Source organism: Sinohyriopsis cumingii, chromosome 12 (genome assembly GCF_028554795.1).
Source record: "Sinohyriopsis cumingii isolate HCF-2022 chromosome 12, ASM2855479v2, whole genome shotgun sequence".
Lineage (NCBI taxonomy): Eukaryota > Metazoa > Mollusca > Bivalvia > Unionida > Unionidae > Sinohyriopsis > Sinohyriopsis cumingii.
Genome location: NC_142972.1, coordinates 127424075 through 127447170, shown reverse-complemented (window position 1 = coordinate 127447170; position 23096 = coordinate 127424075). Strand labels below are relative to the sequence as shown.

The 23096-nt window shown below is 34.8% G+C and overlaps 1 protein-coding gene across 1 annotated transcript in view; it reads right to left on the bottom strand.

Annotated features, from left to right (window-relative positions):
• Window positions 1–22761, bottom strand: part of LOC149787427 (pachytene checkpoint protein 2 homolog) — a 58880-nt gene extending 36119 nt beyond the window's left edge. Inside the window, exons 1-6 of the mRNA XM_089978037.1 lie at window positions 22464–22761; window positions 14817–14982; window positions 11128–11307; window positions 5820–5910; window positions 4456–4592; window positions 2882–2968 (exon numbers count right to left, since the gene is read on the bottom strand). Of these exons, the coding sequence (XP_089834163.1) occupies window positions 2882–2968; window positions 4456–4592; window positions 5820–5910; window positions 11128–11307; window positions 14817–14982; window positions 22464–22546 (744 nt within the window). The 5' untranslated portion in view covers window positions 22547–22761. The remainder of the gene's footprint in view (window positions 1–2881; window positions 2969–4455; window positions 4593–5819; window positions 5911–11127; window positions 11308–14816; window positions 14983–22463) is intronic.
• Between the last annotated feature and the right edge of the window lie 335 nt (window positions 22762–23096).

Here is a 23096-nt window from a genome sequence, read left to right as displayed (position 1 = left end):
TTCAATATTGTTATATGAGCGACAGATTAATAAATTCATTCATATCCCATTTCAATATCATTATATGAGTGATAGATTCATAATTTCGTGCATTCCCATTTCAATATCGTTATATGAGCGATAGATTCATAATTTCGTGCATTCCATTTCAATATCTTTATATGAGCGATAGATTCATAAATTCATGCATTCCCATTTCAATATCGTTATATGAGCGATAGATTAATAAATTTATACATATCCCTTGTTGCTTAATAAGACCTTCTTTATATTGGGGTGTAGATCATATACTTTTATTTTGTTGATCGGTGATTGGACGAAATTCACGTTTGTTTAAAATTCCATTAATTAAATTCATGTTTGAGTTTTCTTGTTGAATTACTTGTTGTTAATAGTTCCATGTTAGGAACTTTATAATTTTCCATATCCTTTTGTTTATAATGTTTATAATGGTGTCAGATTTGTTAATATTTAATTTTTGTTAATAAATAAACATGTTATTAACGCAGTTGCTTTAGGTGTATTCAATAATTCAGTCCCAACCTGGCTTCATATTGTGACAAATGGTTGTTGTTGTTGTTGTTGTAGGGTTTAACGCCATTTTTCAGCACATGATAGGCTATACATGGCAGCCTGTATTAATGGTTGAGGAAGGACCTGGGAAAAACCTCGGAAAGAACCACCGACCCACGAGAAGCTACTGGCAAGCTTTCTCACATACCCACATTTGCCGCATTGGAGACTCGAACCCACGCAGACAGAGGTGAGATGGCAGTGATCAGTAACGGAGAGTGCTTTAGACCACTCGGCGTGACAAATGGTGACAGAAGTGGGATTACTGGATTAGGCGGAGCCGGGATGTTAGTTTGCATAGGTCTTGACTCCGGTAAAAATTTTCAGTTATCTGTTTCAGATTGTGACCTTCCTGACAAAATAATCCACCATAATCTATCAACAACTGTAAAATAATCCACAATCAGATGAGGAAAGCTTTCTGGACAAATAATTTATATATGCTTCATAGATGACAGATTTATTTTGAATGACTTTTTCACACACAAAAGCAAACCAAGAAATGTTGATTAACTTTAGGCAAATAAATATATAAGAATGATTAACTCTTAACTTTATTTATATAAAAATGTACAGTAAATACAACAAGCAGCATTTATCAATACTTTATAGGACATGGTGAGTATTGTTTTGCTGGGGGCGTAGTGATGAGATCATGGAGACAATCTATCTTCTCTACCATGGATTTGAACTTCATCTTATAATTTCCTTCAACTTACAGTAATACCTCATGCATTCGCGTTTCTGGATTCGCGAAATTTCATTGGTACCCTCTACGTATGTTTTCTTTATTTTATTGAATTGTACCTTCGTTATATGACTTCTGTGACATATGAAGTTTACCTAGTTTACCTTCCTGACAATGACAAAGAAAACGTCAGTCATTAAGTTTACAGTCCCATTCGTTACTTGGTTTTGCCTTACTGTGAGTGCAAAAGAAAACAGCAGCCAATGAATTAGTATAGGGGTAATACATGTACTGTACTGTAAATGCGCTAGTGTGGCAAATACCCATTAGGCGATACTGTACTCTATTTTTACGTCAACCATTTATTTCTCTTTTTAAGGGTAATGTATTATACTAACTTTTAAATGAAATTAAAGTGCTTTGGGAGCATGATTTGGGTCATATTTAGGGTTTAAACCCTAGAAATAAGCATTTATTAGCATTTTTAGTAATTCGTACCAAACATTCGCAATTCCTCCTCATCCGTGACTGGTTCTGGAACCTAACCTCATGAATGTTTGAGGTATTACTGTATTTGTAAATAAAAGAATGAGAAAAAAAAACTAACAAAGGCAGTGAACCGAGTCCATACAGGAGGACTAACCATAACAAGCTTTTAATGATGACGACTGTGGATGTTCAAGTGGCATCATCTTCATTTATGACCAACTAGACCTTGGGATCAATATGTGTGTAAAGTCTCAAGAAAATAATCCACGTAGTTTAGGAGATGGAGCAATAATAAATTTGTGCTAAAAGACAGACAGGCAATAGACAACAGGCTATCCCATGAAATGAAAATTGACCCCTACTGAATTGTACTCTATATCAACTAATACATAGTTCACCATTTCCCAAAATTGCAGAATTGCAAACTGGTCCAATGGACCACAAAATTTCAAACTGGCCTAATGGACCACAAAAATAATTTGATTGTTATCAGACAGCAAGAGCATATGCTGTACACTTGGTTTCACCAAGCCTTGAGTGACTTATGCCCTATTTCCATTTGTACCTTTCTTACCAGTTTGTTTGCACATTGATGGGCCTGAGTGACAAACAATATACTGTATCTCATTAACCAAACACTAATAGCCCCCTGTTGGATTCCATCTTTTTAATTGTCTCTGTTAATCAATCTGGAAAAACTACTTAAATCTGCAATGAAACAGCCACAAAATCATGTCAGGTCATCATCTCAGTGTAAAATCTTTTGTCCAAATATGCAGCTATAACACTTTTAAGCAATTACAACCCATCCAAGTTTCTTCTTTTCCTGAGAAAGATTTTGAGATGAAAATAAGATTTTTTAGCATAAGAGATGAGTTTGAGATGAACTAAACCATATATATATATAGCTTTGTGCCATATGTTTTTATGATGAATTCATAATCACTGGAGCAACTGCATACATTTAATAATGAACATCAAAATGCAACAATATGAACCTTGGATACAGCAAGGGTCTAGTCATCCCAACACTGACCTTAGTCAAAATACATCTATAGTGTTAGTCACCATTACCAAAAAAGAAAGGACATTCATGTAAGCTTTAACAATGTTTATAAACTGTATATTTACCTCATCAATTAGCACAAATACAAGAGCATCTTTATCATCCAATAATTCATGTATCTTCTGGAACATCTTCATCACAAGTTTTCCACTCTATAAGAAAATTACATGGAAAATTTAATATAAATAATAAATTGATTTTATATGACATGACAGGCTTACATAAAAACTTTTATAGAAATAATTTTCCCATAACAGATTTAATTGATATTCCAGAATTAAACATGCCCCATACATGACTTGGGAATGTAGAATAGCTTAAGATGTAATTTGGTGAGAAAAATACTTAATGATTATACCAAAAGCATAACGGTTGGCATGTATGCTGTTTTGAGAAAAAGGAAAGACCCTAGGCAATGGTAACTTGTGTATGCTGTTTTGAGAAAAAGGAAAGACCCTAGGCAATGGTAACTTGTGTATGCTGTTTTGAGGAAAAGGAAAGACCCTAGGCAATGGTAACTTGTGTATGCTGTTTTGAGAAAAAGGAAAGACCCCAGGCAATGGTAACTTGTGTATGCTGTTTTGAGGAAAAGGAAAGACCCCAGGCAATGGTAAATTGTGTATGCTGTTTTGAGAAAAAGGAAAGACCCTAGGCAATGGTAACTTGTGTATGCTGTTTTGAGGAAAAGGAAAGACCCTAGGCAATGGTAACTTGTGTATGCTGTTTTGAGGAAAAGGAAAGACCCTAGGCAATGGTAACTTGTGTATGCTGTTTTGAGGAAAAGGAAAGACCCTAGACAATGGTAACTTGTGTATGCTGTTTTGAGGAAAAGGAAAGACCCTAGACAATGGTAACTTGTGTATGCTGTTTTGAGGAAAAGGAAAGACCCTAGACAATGGTAACTTGTGTACGCTGTTTTAAGGAAAAGGAAAGACCCTAGGCAATGGTAACTTGTGCTCCTTATCATGCTCTCATTACCAATAGTTTTTTTCTTAAATGTCTGCCATTTCCTGAAACTTCTTCTGACACAAAAATATTTGATTTAAAGTTATATTCAGCTATATCCACTACTTATTTCCCAAAGAAATCAAGTTCCTTATATAAGTTAAAAACTTTTAAAACATGTTACTCTATCATTCAGTAATGACTAAAAAGCAAAAATTGTTGGGCAGCAGATCAAAATAAAAAAATTCAGTCATCAAATCTGCTCTTTTAACTGAAATTATCTGAAAACTCCGATTGCCTGTACCAATTCTGGCATCACTAATTGCCTATACCAATTCTGGCAATCACTAATTGCCTGTACCAATTCTGGCAATCACTGATTGCCTGTACCAATTCTGGCAATCACTAATTGCCTGTACCAATTCTAGCAATCACTAATTGTCTGTACCAATTCTGGCAATCACTAATTGCCTGTACCAATTCTGGCAATCACTGATTGCCTGTACTAATTCTGGTGATCACTGATTGCATGTACCAATTCTGGCAATCACTGATTGCCTGTACCAATTCTGGTGATCACTGATTGCCTGTACCAATTCTGGCAATCACTAAATGCCTGTACCAATTCTGGCAATCACTGGCAACAACATAACATTTACATACATGATTCAAGAATGAATTGTTCATAAAATACCTCTGAGAACCACTTGGAAAACAGACTATGACTGTTGATCTCAATGAGCTGTCCATAGCTGTAGCGGTCAGAAAGACGTATACTCAATTTTTGTGCCAGGGCTCGGCAGAGGGATGTCTTTCCTGTACCTGGAGGTCCTGAAAGATGGTGAGAAAAAAAATTTATTGAATCATTTCATACATGGAGTTCACAGCAAAGTAGAAAATGATCTTCCAGAAGTCAACACAAGAAAATCAGACAACTTGACAAGGAACCATTCACATCATTTCTGCATAACTATTCAAAAGACAACCTAAAAAAAGGCACAAGACGACTATGCAGAAACTGATGGCAATCAAAATAATTAGTACTAAAAATTAACAAAGCAATCAAAACTTTACATCTATAAATGAGTTGCATGGTAGTTCAGTACAATGAAAGAAGACAGGAATGCAAAAACCTGCTTGATGAATGTATCTTGCCTGTAGGACTCAGCACAACAATGTGACTGCATCTTATGAAGCATTATTGAAATCTTGATTGGTTATAATTATGCCAAAATTCTGTCTATGTGCATGGATGTACTTTGGTTATAATTATGCTAAAATTCTGTCTATGTGCATGGATGTACTTGTGTATATACCACAATCAGCACCCCACAGTACTTGTACTGTCAACATTTGCTTTACTGCACCATAGATTGTTTACAAATTTTTTATACTGAGTGCAGTCTAGTAACATAGTGAATTAACAAACTGCCATAATATTAAGTGTAGTCTAGTAACATAGTGAATTGAAAATCTGCCATTATATTGAGTGTAGTCTAGTATCATAGTGAATTAATAAAAAATATGCCATTACATTGAGTGTAGTCTAGTAACATAGTGAATTAATAAACTGCCATAATATTGAGTGTAGTCTAGTAACATAGTGAGTTAATAAACTGCCATAATATTGAGTGTAGTCTAGTAACATAGTGAATTAATAAACTGCCATAATATTGAGTGTAGTCTAGTAACATAGTGAATTAATAAACTGCCATAATATTGAGTGTAGTCTAGTAACATAGTGAATTAATAAACTGCCATTATATTGAGTGTAGTCTAGTAATATAGTGAATTAATAAAAAATATGCCATTACATTGAGCGCAGTCTAGTAATATAGTGAATTTAAATGATCAAATTGAGAAACTAGTGTAGTACATTAGGATATACTCTTTAATACAGACTTAAACATCTTCATTATGGTGACATGGCTGACTAACATTGTGTGAATTTTACACAAGTTAAGGGAAAATGAAAACATGATTATTATTTTGACTTTCATCTTCTTGACAGCATTCATACTTATCTAAGAAATCAAACAGCCTGTACTGCCACCTTACCATGCAGAAGAACAACTTTGTTCCAAGAAATCACATTAGCATCGACTTTCCTGTCAGAAAACAGCAATGTGGTGGTGGCATAGTTTAGTAACTGAAATGAAAGAGAAATATAATGGGATTACTTTTTAGCCATTATATATGGACAAAATTGAATTTTGGAAACACTCATTGTGTTCTTAAAATGAACCAAAATGTAAATCAATGATTCTAAATCTTGCATAGACAAGGTTAATGGAAACTGGCTTGACAAGCTAGACTGACACAGAACTTTATCCAATTACAGCATATTTACGTGGTAAATATGTGATGCAAACTCTGACTCAAAAAGAAATTTGTTTACGTCTTCTGTACAGTCTATTGTTCCAAATCAAATACTGTAAATATCTGGTCACAAAAACATTACAAATAAATATGGGAATTTCTACAGTCAGTAATCCTATCTGACATGAATATTGCAACAATGTAAATTAATACATGCATTTAGTTGTGAAAGTGACATTTGAGAATAAACATAGATCGACTCTAACCAGTACTGTATACCATATCAAAGAATGTGACATCACACGGATTGGATGTTCTGTTGAAAAATGAGTTTGTCTTTGTAAAATGTTCTGTTTATTCAGATGGACGCTTGCTTTTTTATTTATAGTTTGCAAAAAAGAATAATCGACTTTTACTAGTTCAACTTTGTTTGGGACTAACTTTTATGCACAAATGAAAGGTGCAACGTTTGTCAGAATGAACAAAATTATTCGTTGTTTTTTCTATCTAAATAATTTCCACTGGAATAAAAACTATGTGATAAAAAGGATTTCAATGGGTAATAATTAAATATTGAATTTATGAAACTCATTGAATAATGTCCAGCTTTTGCGAGCCTTAGGGAGCTGAAGCTGGACATTATTCAACAAGTTTCATAAATTTAGAATTTAATCATTACCCATTTTATATCTTCTATGGATATATCATCTGAATACACCTTGGCCCAGTAGTGACCTCAAAATATTTCTGTGCCATATTAAATTAGTTATTTCCTCAGCTTGGAACAAGAACATATATGCCATTTTGTGTATATAAAAATTATACACTTTTATTTTACATACTTGTGGTTCAAGTGAGAGAATTATTGAGAAAAACAAGTTTAGTTAAATGGGATTTGACTAATTAGTATTGGCAATCAGATAGTGATGAGTAATGGTTGTATTAAAACTGCTCCCAAATGCCAGCATCAAATCATTATATCTGGATTAGTCATTATCTATAATATTCTATACTAACTCAGAGCAAGAATACACTGCAATTATTGCGTAGATTTCATTCAGATTCTCAAGTTTTCTTACTTTACACTTAAGCAATAAACCAGCATCATTTTCATTGTTTTTATTCTAATTTTGTTATGAAAATGAGAGTGCATGGGGCTTGGAGCTGACATGGAATTATAAAGTGAACAAACAACAATTTAAATATTATCTTCAAACATATACCTTACTTTCATTTCTGGACAAGTTCTTGAAAACTTCATGACTTCGTTGAGATTGTATACATGCCATTTATGTTGCATATTTCAAAAACTGAGAAACCACTGACATAAGTTATTTATTTATTTAACAAACTTCATTTTCCATTCATGCTATAAAAAAAATTCTCCAGAAAATCGTTTGATTACAAAATCATGAAAAGCAAGAAGTCATATAATGTATGAGTGTACTTAAGGTCTTTCCTCTTGAAATTTTAAAAAACTGTTATCCTTACCAACAAGTGTAATGTGAACAGCACATTATATCACTGCCCAGTGGTTATTAATGCTTTTTGTAAATTATTTAAATTTATATTGAAAAACCTTTTCTTTTATTTTGTCACAGTGACCTGGACTTCCAACTCCAAAATCAATCATTTTCTTCATTACCCCAATTACAAGCCATCCACAAAGTTTTGGTAAAAGCATGTGATATAGAACTAATGTTACTCTGCAGATATAATAATAATAATGAGGACTTTGTATAGCACCTAACCTTTAGAAGCTCGAAGCGCTTTACAATATTAGACAACACCTATAAGATAAAAAACATATCAACACCTATAAGATAAAAAACATATATAACGACATGATTACAAAAACAAACACCATGAAATTAGAAAACAAAAAACATGCTGAGAATATTTAAGGTAGGAAACATTATTAGGTCTTTAAGTTTGTTCTTGTAGTCGAAATAAGTGAGTTTTGAGAGCACTCTTGAATGGGATCACTGGTCTTTGTGTCTAAGTTCAGTGGGCAATTCATTCCATGTTGCTGGGCCCTGGTATGCAAAAAATTGCGTCCATATGACTTTGTTTTCATAGTGGGAATAATGAAAATACGATTGTCAGAAGAGGAGCGTAAGTATCTTGCTGGTGTGTACACATGGGTGAAATTGGATAGGTATGTTGGACCAGAGTCCGTCAGTAAAATGTAGCACAGAGAACAAATTCTGTGTTTGATTCTGGATCGAACGGATAGCCAGTGTAGGGTACAGAGCAGCGGGGAGGTGTACCCTGATCGTGGTACTCTAAGTATGATCCGAGCAACTGTGTTTTGAACTTTTTGAAGTTTCTGGAGTAGATATTGAGAGGAACCAGACAGAATTGAGTTACAATAGTCCAGTCTTGAAAGTACTAATGAACACACAAGTGTTTTAGTGGCATCAACTGAAAGATATTTGCGAATGGAGCTGATGTGTCTCAGCTCAAGATATGCAGCCTTGCATGTTCATGACATGTTGGTGCAATGTGAGAGTACTGTCCAGAGTAACACCTAGGTTTCGTACTGAGTGTGTGAATTTAATGTTGGTGTTGCTGATATTTATTGTTGAGGTAAAGGATGTGAATGAGAAAGTCTTTGTGTTGTGATCAGAATGGCCTCAATTTTATCATCATTCATATGCAGCTTGTTCCGTGTCAGAAATGCACCTCTCTGCACCTTGGATGATAGCATCAACTTCAGTTGGGTGGCTAGATTTGTATATTTGGGTGTCATCAGCGTACAATTGGTGAGACACTAGATGATGAGAGTGACTGCTGGAGATGGTGAAGTAATATATCATGGTCTATTGTGTCAAATGCTGCAGACAAATCAAGGAGGTGAGGACTGTAATCTTTCTGCTATCCAAAACAGAGAGAATGTCATTAACTACTTTTAGAAGAGTAGTTTCAGTACTGTGGCAAGGGCAATATGCAGATTGTACATTGCTAAAAAGACTGTTTCAATTCAGATGAGATACAAGCTGGGATAACTTTTTCTAAGATTTTTTATATGAATGGGAGATTAGAAACTGGGCGGTAGTTCTTTAAATCATTATGGTCTAGTGTTGGTTTCTTCAGCAGAGGCTTTACAATGGCAGTTTTGAAAAATGATGGGAATTCCCCTGATGAGAGAGAGGTATTAATAACATCAGTTAGTGAATGCAATACTGGGTCTAAGCACTCAAGCAGCAGTGATGTTGGAATTAGGTCAAGTTCACATGACTTTGGTGCACTCTTCATCAGGACTGTACATACGAAATCCATAAGAGACAGGTTCAAATGCTGCTAATGGTTGCCGCTCAAATTCTGTATCCCAACTGTATGGTGACGATGAGTCAATTGAAATTGTAGTGTCAAGCTTATCTCTAATGGTTTGTACTTTGTCAGGGAAGAAATTTACAAACATGTCCAAAAGGTCAACTGGAGACCAGGTAGTTGGAAGTGGTGTAGATTTGTTCCTTGACATTAGCTTGTTAGTAATCTTGAAGAGCTCTTTGCAGCTGGAACTTTCCATGATCTTAGTAGTGTAGTGGGCTGATTTCGCTGCATGGATTTGTGACATTCCTCTTAGCGGTTTCATAGATTTGCTTATGAATAGAGAGTCTGGTGTTAAGCCAAAGCCTCTCAGCTTTACGGCGGTCTCTTTTAGCAGTATGAAGCTGGTCCCTAACACTGCCATACCATGGAGAACACTTTTGAGTTGATACTCTGCACTTAGTAGCTGGGGCATGTTTGTCGTGCAATGAACACAGGCTGTTATCAAGTTGTTCTGCTGTAGGAGGTAAGCAAGTTGTTAGGTTTGCTTGGATGTCATGCATTAGTTTGGTTCTATTTATCATACAGAGGTTTCTCTTAGTAGCAGATAAAGGTGGAGGGTTAGCAACTGATACATCAAGATGGCATATAATGCAGAGGTGATGTGATGCAAGTTCATGGGATACCAGGAAGGACCGTAGAATATTATCATCAGGTCTATGAAGAATCCAGTCTAAAATGTAACCATGTTTATGGGTGGGTTGGTTAACTGACTGAGGTTAAAAACATTGATGGAATCTAGGAGTTTTGATGTGTTTGGGTTTCTGGAACAGTCAAAGTGAAAGTTGAAATCTCCAAGAATAATCAGGCTGCCACCTATAGAATTTGTATAGTCCAGGAGATTCGGAAACTGCTCCAAAAAGAGAGATTCAGTCAGCTTGTTTTTTATACTAGGAGGAGGGCAGTATAGGCAGAAAAAATGGACTGACCTTTGCTCAAGTGTGAGTGTGGTTTGGACTACTTTTACTTTTTTAATCCTCAAATCTATATGGTACTTCATTATCCTAAGTACAAGTCACACACAAAGTCCGGTAGCAAAATATGATTGTTCCTCATTCAGTTACAGAAACCCTTTGACTTTAAATCTATGATATTGATGACATTTGTACACAAAGTCTGATAACAATTAATGCTGGAGAACTTGAACGATTGTGCAGAAACAAATTTTCTTCTTTTGTCCCAAGACCAAAATCAATAAGATTCTTTCTTGCACAAAATGCAAGCCATCCACCAAGTTTGGTAAATGGAGATGGATGACAAACTGAGTTACTGTGCAGAAACAAAGTTTGCAACAGATGGATAGACAACATCATAACATAAAATGTTCAATCTTAAGGTGGGTACATAAAAAGAAAAACAGCTTTTGATGATGATATGACAAAATATTTTCAAGTATTAAATATTTTCTACAATAAGTCACAAATCTAAATAAAGCCTGAATCAATATCAAACAGCTGAAAACACCCTTGACAAGAAGCTTGGACTGGAACAAGTGGAGAATTCTATTGGGCTTCTTGAGTCACACACCTAAAGTTTAGAATGGCAAGGAAACTCTGAATGTATCTACATCTGCCTGGAAATATTCACTACTGTTAAGCTGCTCTGAGACTTGTCCAGTCCTGCATCAGATAAAAAAATTACACGCACAAAATACATGATGATTTTATATGCTGTATGCCTTTAAAAAAATTTAAAAATTGCATTAGAATACAACCTTGCTCTTGATATCATCATCAAACACAAGGCTATCCCACAGCCCATCAAACTCCTTAGAAGGCAGGATCCAGTGACTGGCTGCAGCCAAGTCCTCCTCCTCCAACTCCTCCACCCCATGACCCTCTTCTTGCAGCTGAAAGATGTGGTACTGCAGTGTGGCATTCTGAAGGTCAATCGTCTAAGAAATGGAAATATAATTACACAAGGTATTATTTAACCTACAAATCTTAAAATGCTTCAAGATGCTAACCATAAATAATATGATAAAATCCAGAGGAACACAAATTTTCTGCTCAGTCATGTCCATAAGTTTCAATGATATAATTTCCCTCAAGGAATGAATCCAGTGTATCTCGACTTCATGCAAAATTTTCCAAAACAAATCTGATAAGAATAATCATGAATGCTGCATAGAGAAAGAAAAAAGGCAATTCTGAAGATTAAAAAAGTTAGTAAATTTGATTGTCCTTGACGAGAAGGATTTTCACTTAAAATGTATGCTAGTGTCTTACCCACTTCAACCCCAATAAGAGGTCTTGAAGGGTTATGTCTTTTCCCTAGATTTAACTATGAGAAAGAGGCACCTTTGAGCTCCACAAACTGGCTTAGAAAAAGTCTGAGCAAACATAATGATTCAAGTATGAAAGCCTCTTGGTTTGTGTCAATACAGGAAAGGTTGTGTGACCTTTTTATTTTATTGCACACTGACGACAATTTCTGGCAATGAAACCAGATTGTGTCATAAGGACCACCATGCCATCGGATTGAAACTAAACAGAGGAGGCATGTTATTCACTGATTCTGCATGCTGAAGCTAACTCCATCATGAAACAGGTTTTGTATGAAATTAGCTTCAGCGCCTGGCCAAAGGTTCAAATTTGTCTGAATTCAGCCTTTGCAAGTCAAAGAGGTTTTTGTTATGACCAAGATCTTCCCTGACATGATGACAGAACATGTCCCATAGAATGGTAGCCCTTAATAGTAATCAGAGCTAACTTGTCTCTCCTTGATTACCCAAAGTAAAAGCCTGCAAATTGTGAGATAGAGGTACTCAAAGGGACAATGTTATTAAATTTGCACCAGTCACTGAAAGCATGCCACTTTCCCTGGAAAATGGCGGGCCTTCTAGCTTGTGCAATTCTTTCTATGACAGAAGGATTGGAATGTTTATGCTGCAAAGCTCTCCTGCCAAGCATGTAGGAGAAGACAGCCCATGCAAGGATGGAACATGTGCACCTGAGGCTGTATTAGAAGATTCTGCCTGGCCATCAGATTAGTTCTAGTGGAGAGGGGCAATCAAAAGCATTTGCACTTCTGGGGCCTCAAAATATTGATAATTTCTGGAACTAATATTGTTGGAAGGGAAGGCAAAGGCCCACAGACTCTCCCAACTGATAAAAAAAGAGCGGCAATGGACCAAGCCCCAGGATCCAGTACTGGGGAAATGAAGGTGAGCAATTTTTGAATCCAATGGGTTGCAAAAAGATAGATGATTGGACACTCTCATAGCAGGCAATTCAGTGATGAAATATATATTGATGGAGGGACCATTCTGCATGGAGAATCCATCCTTTCCTTGACAGAATTGACAAAGACATTGAGTCTGCCAGGAATGTGTCTGATCTGGATGCTAAAGCTGTGATGTGTGGACCAATGGCAAACTTCCCAGACCAGTGTTGGGGTGATTGGCCATATATAAATGCCATGCTTCCAGATGTACAAGTCCAAAGGCAATTTTTGGAAATGCAGGGAGAATTATGCCATCTGGGCTGCATACAAGTGGGTAAAACTCCCCAAAAGTGCAGAAATTCTCAACTAAAACAAAAGACATATGCACATGGAAAAATTGGCCAGAACTAATCAACTCTGTATTTTGCTGTATCAAATGATGTACCTTTAACTCCACAGACAATTTAGATGTGGAGAAGCCTCACCTTCCTCCATTTCCCCAGATGTAACAGCAGCAGTAGGTAACGTTTGTAATACCTTCATTGGGAGAAAGGTACCAATGGCATCCTCCACCAGACTGGCCAAAGACTGAGAATAAGGTGAATGCACAAAATATAACAGTACTATGTCCTTCGATTTTCCGTGTCACTCCCTGTTCTTGCAGTTTTCCTCAGAATTGTCAACCACGTATTCTCTGACCAAATGCATGCAGCATGTGAGGTACACTTTGCACATATTGGATACAAGATATGAGAATTCTGCCAGAACATCAATCTTATTTACCCTTGATTTGCTTCCAGCTTAGTTTCTTACCAAGAGTATGCTGTCCGATAATAAATTTACTGTAGGAGGCACTGACTGACATCTGCTCAACACTAGTTTAGACCTTGACAGCCAATAATACTACGCCAATGGTAGATATACATGAACTGGGTGGAGTTAACAGTTCACTGAAGTCAGGCTTAGGTTCAACTGACTTAAGTTGGACTGTTTTGGGATTACGTATGAAGTTTATGATGGAAGAAGAGGAAACAATTATGACATGAACGGACTGAATTTTGATCAAATATCAGCACTGGTATGTTTGGGCATCAAATTATAATCAGCTGGTTAGTAGTGGAGTATATCATTAACTTAAATTGTTTTATTGGCAAGTTGTTTCTTTTAGGAAGATGTTTAAAGTTTGGAATCATTTATGACTTCACTGGATTCATTTCTAATTTAGTATCGGCATTTAATCGATTATGCTTTAAATTATAATCAATTAGACCAAATGGAGATATATGGTTTCTTGCTAAAACACTTTTCAGCATGGGATTGTATTTTATTGGTGATTAATTTGCTTAAATCAGCAAATAAACGGATCATTCAGAAACAAATTGAACAGACATAACACTCAGTGCATACATCTGAACTTTAAAATCACAATCACACAAAGAAGTATATTTTCTTTTCTGTCTCTGTCTCAGAAATGACCTGGTGGTGATAAATTTTCTGACCCTGAGACAACAAAAAAACAAAGATACTGTCAGCTCTGAGGAGAAGAATTAGAGCCAATCTCCGAAATTTGTTAGAAAATTTAAGGATGAGTGGAAAAGTGACAATTCTGTGACGTACATCATTGATATTTGAATAATATACAACCATAGTTGTATGGGTATATGTTTGCATATAAAATGATCTGAGCTGAGCAATTGATATTAGAATATGTTGAAAATATAATCAACTATAAAATAATCCTCTATCTGTTTCATACACAAAGTATACACACAGTAATATATAGTTAGAAAGAGAAACACTTTTACAAAAATGAGATTGTATATTTTTAACAAAATACTGTACAAGCATTTCTCATTATTCAGGATGAGATGATAAATCTTAAACATTATTTGTTTTCACCAAAATGAGGAATCACAACTATGGGCTCATGACTGTCCAAAAGAATTGACTCTCAAGATTTTAGTTTTGACTCCTGAGATTTTGGGGTCAAGAGTCAACTGATTCTTCATTTTGGAAATCTATTGAGAACCCTGTACTGTATATGATAGGCAGTATATATACACACACATATATATACATACACACCCACACACATACAAACACAGGTTTAATCGTTCCTGAGCAGTAATCTATAATTAGGACATTTGATTGCCCATGTGAAAATTCACTTTGCTCTGGTCCTGGGAAGTTGGAAGACCCAGTTCAAAGTAAAATAACAGGCAACACTATACTGTTTACCTTTCTTCCATTTCTAGCTAAATCTGTGTCCACAAGTGAGATAGACTTAACATGTTCTGCCAGAAAGGAGTTCTCAAATTCCGTTTGACTGAAATCGCCATATGCATGTTTACAGTTGTGAAGATGCTCATGAACTTGCTCTCTTATCACTGACGCTCTGACAGTGCTGAAAGAAAGAAAAATTAAGACTACATTTGTCACTTGATAGCCATTGTACAGCTAGGTCTTGTACAGAGAGGTGCTGTACAAAAAGGTATTGTACAAACAGTTCATGTACAGATAGGCATTATACAGTAGCTTTTATTATTCACTACTGTTACAAGTGTATGCTCTTAAAATAAGTAACAGAAAAGAGGGAAAGACAACAAGCTTTGCAAAATTTAACACATATATTTATTTTCCAAGAATACCAAGTAAAAATGAGAAAAAAATAAAACTTATGGTATTGTGAATTAAATCCAAAATAATCCAAAATTTAGATCAGACACAAGTCCTAATAATTTAAAGTCCTGAATAAAACTCAATACAAGTCCCGAAAAAATTCCAAAACTTAAGTCGATGATGTGTCTGTGGTAGCTATTAAGTGTTGATGTGTCAACAGTCTTTTGCTGAATCACAGAAATATAATTCCAGGTTTGAATATGCTAGAAATTCCACTGAATGTCTCTGTCCAAGAATTTTATCAAGCACTTTTGCATTTCCAGAGGAAATAATCTCTTGAATTCAATAATTTGAAGAAAATAAAATTCTGCCCAACTGGTCACAACATAATACAACTTGAGAGTGCAAGATGTTAAAGCACGAATGACCATGTCCTCACCATTACAAGATTATATAGCTCTCTACTCTTGACCTCAGGTCACAATTAACATTTTCTTTTTTAAAAAAAATCAAAACTATAACTGTAAAATTCACTTAAGTAAGTCCAAAACCCTGACCCAAATAAACATATTTACTTCTTCTATTAATACAGATGTTGATATTAAGCCCATACACATAGAGAATAAGTTAGCTATGTATTAGTTGTTTACATAAATTAAATTTTTTTAAAAAGTGCAGAAATGAACTCAGTTTTGGACAAGGTTAAGTACCGCATGCAATGTTACATTACAATATGATGAAATGAAATAAACAAAACTAACAATTAAATGAAATATATATAACCCTACACAGACAAATTTTGTATAACTGAACTACTTGTCAAAAGTTACTTTCAATGAACATTTAATCCATTATTTTTCATACAGAGTAGAGTGCTATGGACTTTTTTGTTAAAAATAAAAGGATTTCAACCTTTGAAATTACAATATACATTCATTTTCCAGCACATTTCAGGGTTGATCCTTTCCATCAAAGTGTTAACTATTTACATTGTGTTAGTATGAACACTACCTTTTTTAAACAAGCATTTGTTTGTTTTGTAACACTTGCAAAATTTATATCTATTTAAACTACACTTCAGGGTCCATTAATATTAAAATTTTTATAATGGTTTTATGTTTTCATTCTGACACAAATGCAAAATATAGCTAGTTTTGAACAACTAGTAGCTCTGATAAATAAAACATTCTGGATCAGTGTACAAATTTGTTAGTCTGGAGAAGTGGGTGAAAATTTGTGCCTATAAAAGCAATAAAGCAAATACAACGACTTGCCACTGCAGATTCTGTATTGCAAAGAAATCAGCTACAGGAAAAATAACAACAAAAATTGCAAGAGCATCAATCTGTTGATATGCACATATGCAAATGATAACGGGGCTAAATGCATTCACAAGAGTCTGTCTTACCAAAGACAAGAAGAATAACCATCAAAAATTGTGGGCATTTAACTCCCATTTTCTCAACATGATACAACCAGTGTGTTACAAGTACTGTTAAAACACACAAAAATGAGAAAAGAATTTATTTTATCTGTTAATTTAATAGATAAAATTTTTTTATGTTTAATATACAAATTGCTAAATGTCCTTCATAAATCACTTTGTTGTTCCTCTACAGTTTTTTTTATCTTGCATAGGGTTAGAATTTTAAAGAAAACGAATCCTCACTGGTTATAATGGCTAGTATTTTTCAAAGAACCTTCATTTCCCTTTATTTTGGTGTATGAATGATGATGGGTCATAAAGTATACAGCTTGGTTTTACTTCAGATGTCTACCGCTTAAGAAACCTGCTAGCTCATTTTCACTTCCTGGACCTCAGAGGTAAATTGTAAAAAAAGAGCTGATAACATTTTCACATTTTATATATTTGGTAATTCATTTATTACATCTGTAAAACAAAGATGTATAAGCTGAGAAAAGCAGGAGAAATTTATATTACTCAGACCTGTAAAAGCATCTTAAATCATTGACCTGTAAAAGCATCTTAAATCAATGATTATTAAAAAAACAAATTCTACGAGCCTGCCTTATATCGCTGAAAATAATGTTCCATACCTGTGAACCACTACATTGAAAGCTCTTTTTAAACAGTTCCTTCTTTGGCTTTGTTATAATGTTATTTTCGCTTCTTACAGATCTTAAATTTGAGTACTGTCAGCATTTCTTTGGTGGAAGATATTGCAGGGAAAGATGTCAATGGCTTTCCTGGACACTTTATACATAAATTTATCTTTTCAAAAGAATTTATTTTCATACATTAGTAACATTTTTATACAATTTATTGCATACGGAGAATTGTCTACACACGGATCTAGAATTAAATAGCATGCCTTCTTTTGGGGTCTTAAACATTTTGTTATATTTGAATTCAAGGCATTATCCCAAATTTGATTATAATAGTTCAATTATGACTGAACATAACAATTAAAAAAATTACCCTACACTGAAAAGGAATGAATGTTCTGATTTTCCTAAGTAGCCAATGATACTAATTAACCTTTTTTGTAATATATTTGATGTTAATAGACCAAGTTAGATTTTTATCTGCAAATACACCAATAATTTTGTCAATCTCTAGCTTTGCTCTTTTTTGCTTTGTTGTAATTAATAGTGCTTTTTTCCCCCTGCATTTATATGGAAAGATGATACACTGTGCATCATGACAAAGACAAAGAGGTCTCGCTAAGGTTTTAAAACTAGGAGTCCAGGACTCCCATTTTGGTAAAAATAGCAGTCCCACCATCAAATGTTGCAGTCCCTTCTTTCCTAAAGAATCAACACAGAGGTGAGTGCATCTATTTTTAGATGGAGAGGTTTTCGTAATGTAATCACTCACTATAATACAGCTTCATTACAACAGTCCATTGACAGGATTGCAAATTTATGGTTTATTTATTTGTATACGTACTTATAGTAATTTTAGGCACATAGTATCTGATTTGCTTTTTTCCCGCCGTATTTTCGCAAATATGTGTCAAGTCAGAAAACAGCTTAGAACTTAAAGCTCATCTCGCGAATTCCACAACATAGCATTGTCCCATACGTTTCTGACCTACATAATTTGCATTTTAAATTAAATCTTTAATAAAATAATACCTAAGCTTTGGTTTCAATGATTTGTATATTTTTTTCTGAACATATTTGCCCGATGATTTAAGAAAAAAGACCTTCTAATAAACTGGGACATCCCAGACTTAGCGAAGTCCGCCATTATTTCCCGTTAGGCCTACTGGTTCACTTACAGTTTCAAACAAATTTTATGACGAAATAGTGTACAAGAGGCTGTTAATATATATCCAGATCACCGATTCTGATCCTAAAACACAAGTTTGTATATTTTATCATCAAAGGATAGCATGCAGAAAATTTATAGTTGCTACCTTACTTGGAAAAGGGTTAATGGTCAATCAGCTATCAAAACACATGCTTGTGACTGGGAAAGAGTTTGTTAGTCAACGTAATTGATATAAAAACTAGGCCTAGCTACTGATGCCTCGATGAAAACATTTCGCTACAACACTAGAACTAACTGGGCTAAGGCAAGGGGCATTTAAAAAAAATATGGTATGGTCAGTCAATGTACCTCTTAAATAATCACAGGGCGAAGTTGTTTTTGCTTTCCTAACAGATGAAGGCGAAGTTTACATTTTTAGGCGACTTGTCACCCACTTATGAATGGCATTTTATCTAAGTCTCAACATGTCTTGATTCTGAGGTCACGTGCACTGCTTATTCCGCTATATTCGGAAATGAACACAATAACTAAAGCTAAAGTTGTTTATTTGATGTACTTTTACAAATGACCACATGTACATCTCTGGGTCTTTCCGCCTCTGAATTCAATCACTGTAAATATCAGTACATTTTCCCACACAGCCGCCAGTCAAAGCCTTTGAACTTGCCATCCAGCTATTGCATCATGTTCTTTTTTATGTACTCTTATAAAATGGCAACATGTATGTACATCAAGGGGGTCTTTCAGTCACTGAATTCTGTCATTGTAAACATCAGCACAGCTAACTGATCAACACATTTTCCCACAAAGCAGGTGGCTGAAACAGGACTGGCAAGTCTTTGAATTTTGCCGCACGCCTATTACATGCGTACAGAGGACTCCCCCCTCAGTGATTTTCTGTGTCCCAGATCAAAAATTGGCGTCCAAATGCGCGTAATTAAGCATTTCCGAGAACTCTGAGACACTTGCCCTGTTCATTTATCTTTGCATGTGCAGGGCCCCAGATAGCGGAGTGGTCAAAGGTGATCACTATTACAAATCACTCACACATCCCACTACTGTCTGAGTTAAGAGTCTTGCCTTGACCAATGTGGTCATGTGAAAAAGTTTGCCAGTGGCATCCTGTAGGTCAGCGGTTCTTCCTCTAACAATATACTGGATGCCATATACCCAGTATAATCTATCAAAAGCTGCTAAACCAATATACTCCCCCACCCCACCAACTATCTTTGTACACTGTATGTCAAGTCCAAGTTGTTTTTCTTAGCATTGCAAATGTACATAGTTACGAGAATGTTCTGACTGGATATAATGATTCCTTCTCAGATTATGCATGTGGTTTTATTATTAACTGTACATTGCCTTGTAATTATTTGATCTATGAAAACTGAACTATTTCAAGATGCTGTCTTGAATATAGCTGTGGGGTTTGCATTTAAGATTGTCTGCTTTCTGGTCATATCAAAGCATTATGATATCAAAGCATTATGATATCTAAGTTACTTCTTCATACTGACATTACATCTAACACTACCTTAAATATCTATAATTTAAATAAAAAGGTAGGTTCATATACAGATCAGAATGGAACATCAGTGCAAAAATGGCTGTATTGTGCCAAATGAAAGTCCTAAAAATGTATAAATGAAGAACAATATAAAATGTTTTCAAGATAAACCCTTCCAAATAAATGTGAACACTAAGTATGAAAAGATAAAAGATAAATATCTGGAAATTCTATACTACACATATAAAAGATGATAATGGTATAAAATCCCTAGAACACAGTTTTTAATTTTATCATAACAAATGCATTTTCCCAAAAAGACCAAGATCTCCTTAGGTGTTACATTATTATCAGAAGTCTTGGAAATGCTTAATCACATGCATCTGGAAACCAATTTTTTTCATCTGGGATGCAGAAAAACACATGCAGGAGTCCTCTTCTGTATGCAAGATACTGGTATAGCTTGGTGGCAAATTTAAAAGCTTGGCAGTCCTGCTTCAACCACCTGCTGAGTGGGAAAATGTGTTTATCAGTTAATCATTTTAGATGTGCTGATATTTACAATGACAGAATTCAGTGGCTGAAAGTCCCCCAGATGTACATGCTGTCATTATAAGAGTACATTAAAAAAACATGACACAATGGCTGAGCAACAAGTTCAAAGACTCAGACTAGCTGCTGAGTGGTGGGAAAATGTGTTAATATTTATAATGACTGAATTCAGAGGCAGAAAGACCCAGAGATGTACATGCGGTCATTATAAGAGTAAATCAGATGAACAACCTTAGTTTCATTCTTGTGTTCGGTTCAAAGTGTAGCTGAATAAGTAGTGCATGTGACCTCAAAATCAAGACATGCTTAGACTTGGACAAAATCCAAATTTGGATAAGTAATTTGGGGTTAAACGGCAAATTGATGAAGACTGTAATGAGATTCAGAAGAGAGCTAAAGTTGCATGAACTGATGGTTCAGACTGAATAGTAGCCAAGTGTAAGAAAGTGTGTAATGCTCGGCTTAATCTTTGGACTAAAACCTTTCATTGGACTGACAAAAAGATGTTCAAATAATTACCTAAGGAAAACCAGAATAAAATAAGAGAAACTTTAGACCTCTTTTGGATTTCAAACAACTATGTGATTTGCATGAGTTAAATATAGTGAATGCAGAAACAAAAAGAATTCACTCGCTGAATGGAGAGAATTATTCAAAATGACAAAATAGAAAAGGTAATGAACAGATTCATAACTGTTATGGCTAACAGCAGCATAGATGTGTCAGTGAATGAACAGGAGCTAGTGTACAATATGTACAAGACAATACAAAGAAGACAGATTTGGTTGATATAGTTGATTTGTAGGCTGCAGATGCTAGAGGCAAGAAAGACGCCCTGGATTCTGCCATCAATAGTCCATAGTTCACACTTGCTGATTTAAGAAAGTGAAAATGAGAAACCAACAATTGTGAATACCAACTTTGACAGGGCAAGTGTGTTGCAAGTATTAAAAATAGAACATTGAGATTTATCATGAATGAGGCCCTTTTAGCACTCATAAATACACTGCATCACCCATAAACTGGAAATGGCAGCACCTGATACTGTAAAAAAAAAAAAAGCACTCATATATATTGGGTTACCAGAAACACCAAAATACACATAGAAATACACATTTATTTACATGTTCTCTGTGTATATAGTGTAAACACAGGAATTATGGAAGGTTTTTTTAATAATATAAAGCAAAATAAAATATGATTTATAAGATTTTTATCTGAATTATTTACTTTTTTCCTATTCACAGCTAAATTCATGTAATAACATCACTTAGTATTAAACAGATATAAAAAACATAGAATCATAGTAATACATACACAGAATGAAAGTGAAAAGAATCAGAAGTATTCACCAACATTACTTATAATTACTTTAACTTATAATGATACAATTTTTGATAAATAAATAGCATAAATAGCATTTAATTTGTTGTTTATCATACCACATCCATTCGGGAATGGAACGATCAGCCATATATGATACTTGTCCCAAAAAGTACGACCAACTGACAAGTGGCAAGTGCTCTAACTAGGCAAAAAGTAAATAATTCACAACAAAATCGCTCCAATCATACTTTATTTTGCTCTGTATTCCTGTTTAAACAAAAACAAATCATAATTCATGTGTGTACACCGATATATACATCGAGAACATTTGAATATATGTGTATTTCTGTTTTTCAGTGTATATCGGTGTTTCTAGAAAGAGACTAAAACATTACGATTTTAATTTGTAGAAAAACGCCAGTATGGGCTGTCAAGTGTGAAATATTCCTCAAAATTTTACTTCTTGTTCCAATGTTAATCAACATCGGAACAAGCTACACAGTACCGTTATTCAGTCAGTGAGACCCCGACCCCCAAAACATAAATATCAGGGTCGATTTCTTACATAATATGACCACTAGGGCTTGTACTGGATATTTTTTCTTCTACAAAATAATTATTCCAAAATTAAGCATTTACACACCTGCTGGGACGAAGGCAAACTTCTACGTGAAAGACCGGATGTGCAGTTGACAACACGTCTTTCATTTCACACAAATCTTCCATCAATGTTTATAGTATGTTTTGTCTGCAGTTCATTCGTCGAGCGTCACCTGTGCCAAATACACAGTTTAAAGGAGTCTGAAATAACGAAAACTACACCTGAGGCATTGCATATAGATCAGTTAGACTGACAACCAAATTTGATGTCACTACTTGTTAACTTTTGCGAGAACGCATCAAAAGTAATTAATTTTGACTCGAAAATCATTCGAAAAGTGGCGCTAACATTATCGTAAAAGAGTCTGTCTCTCACGTAAACATTTGTTACGACAGTCACACAAAGCGGAGTCGAGAAAACAACAAAGTAGAGACAATACAAATCAATATATCGGAAGAATATATTTAAAATACCTACATAAATGAATCTGAGGCAAAATATAATAGTAAGCAGAGAGAAACATGTTTTGATAATAACGACAACATTCAACCTAAAAGAAAATAGTGGACACACGTACGATGACACTTATCTCCATCGACTGAAAACGAGGATGGAAATAAATAAACGAACAAACACATAAAATCTACTAAGGAAAAAGACAACTCGGCACAAGAC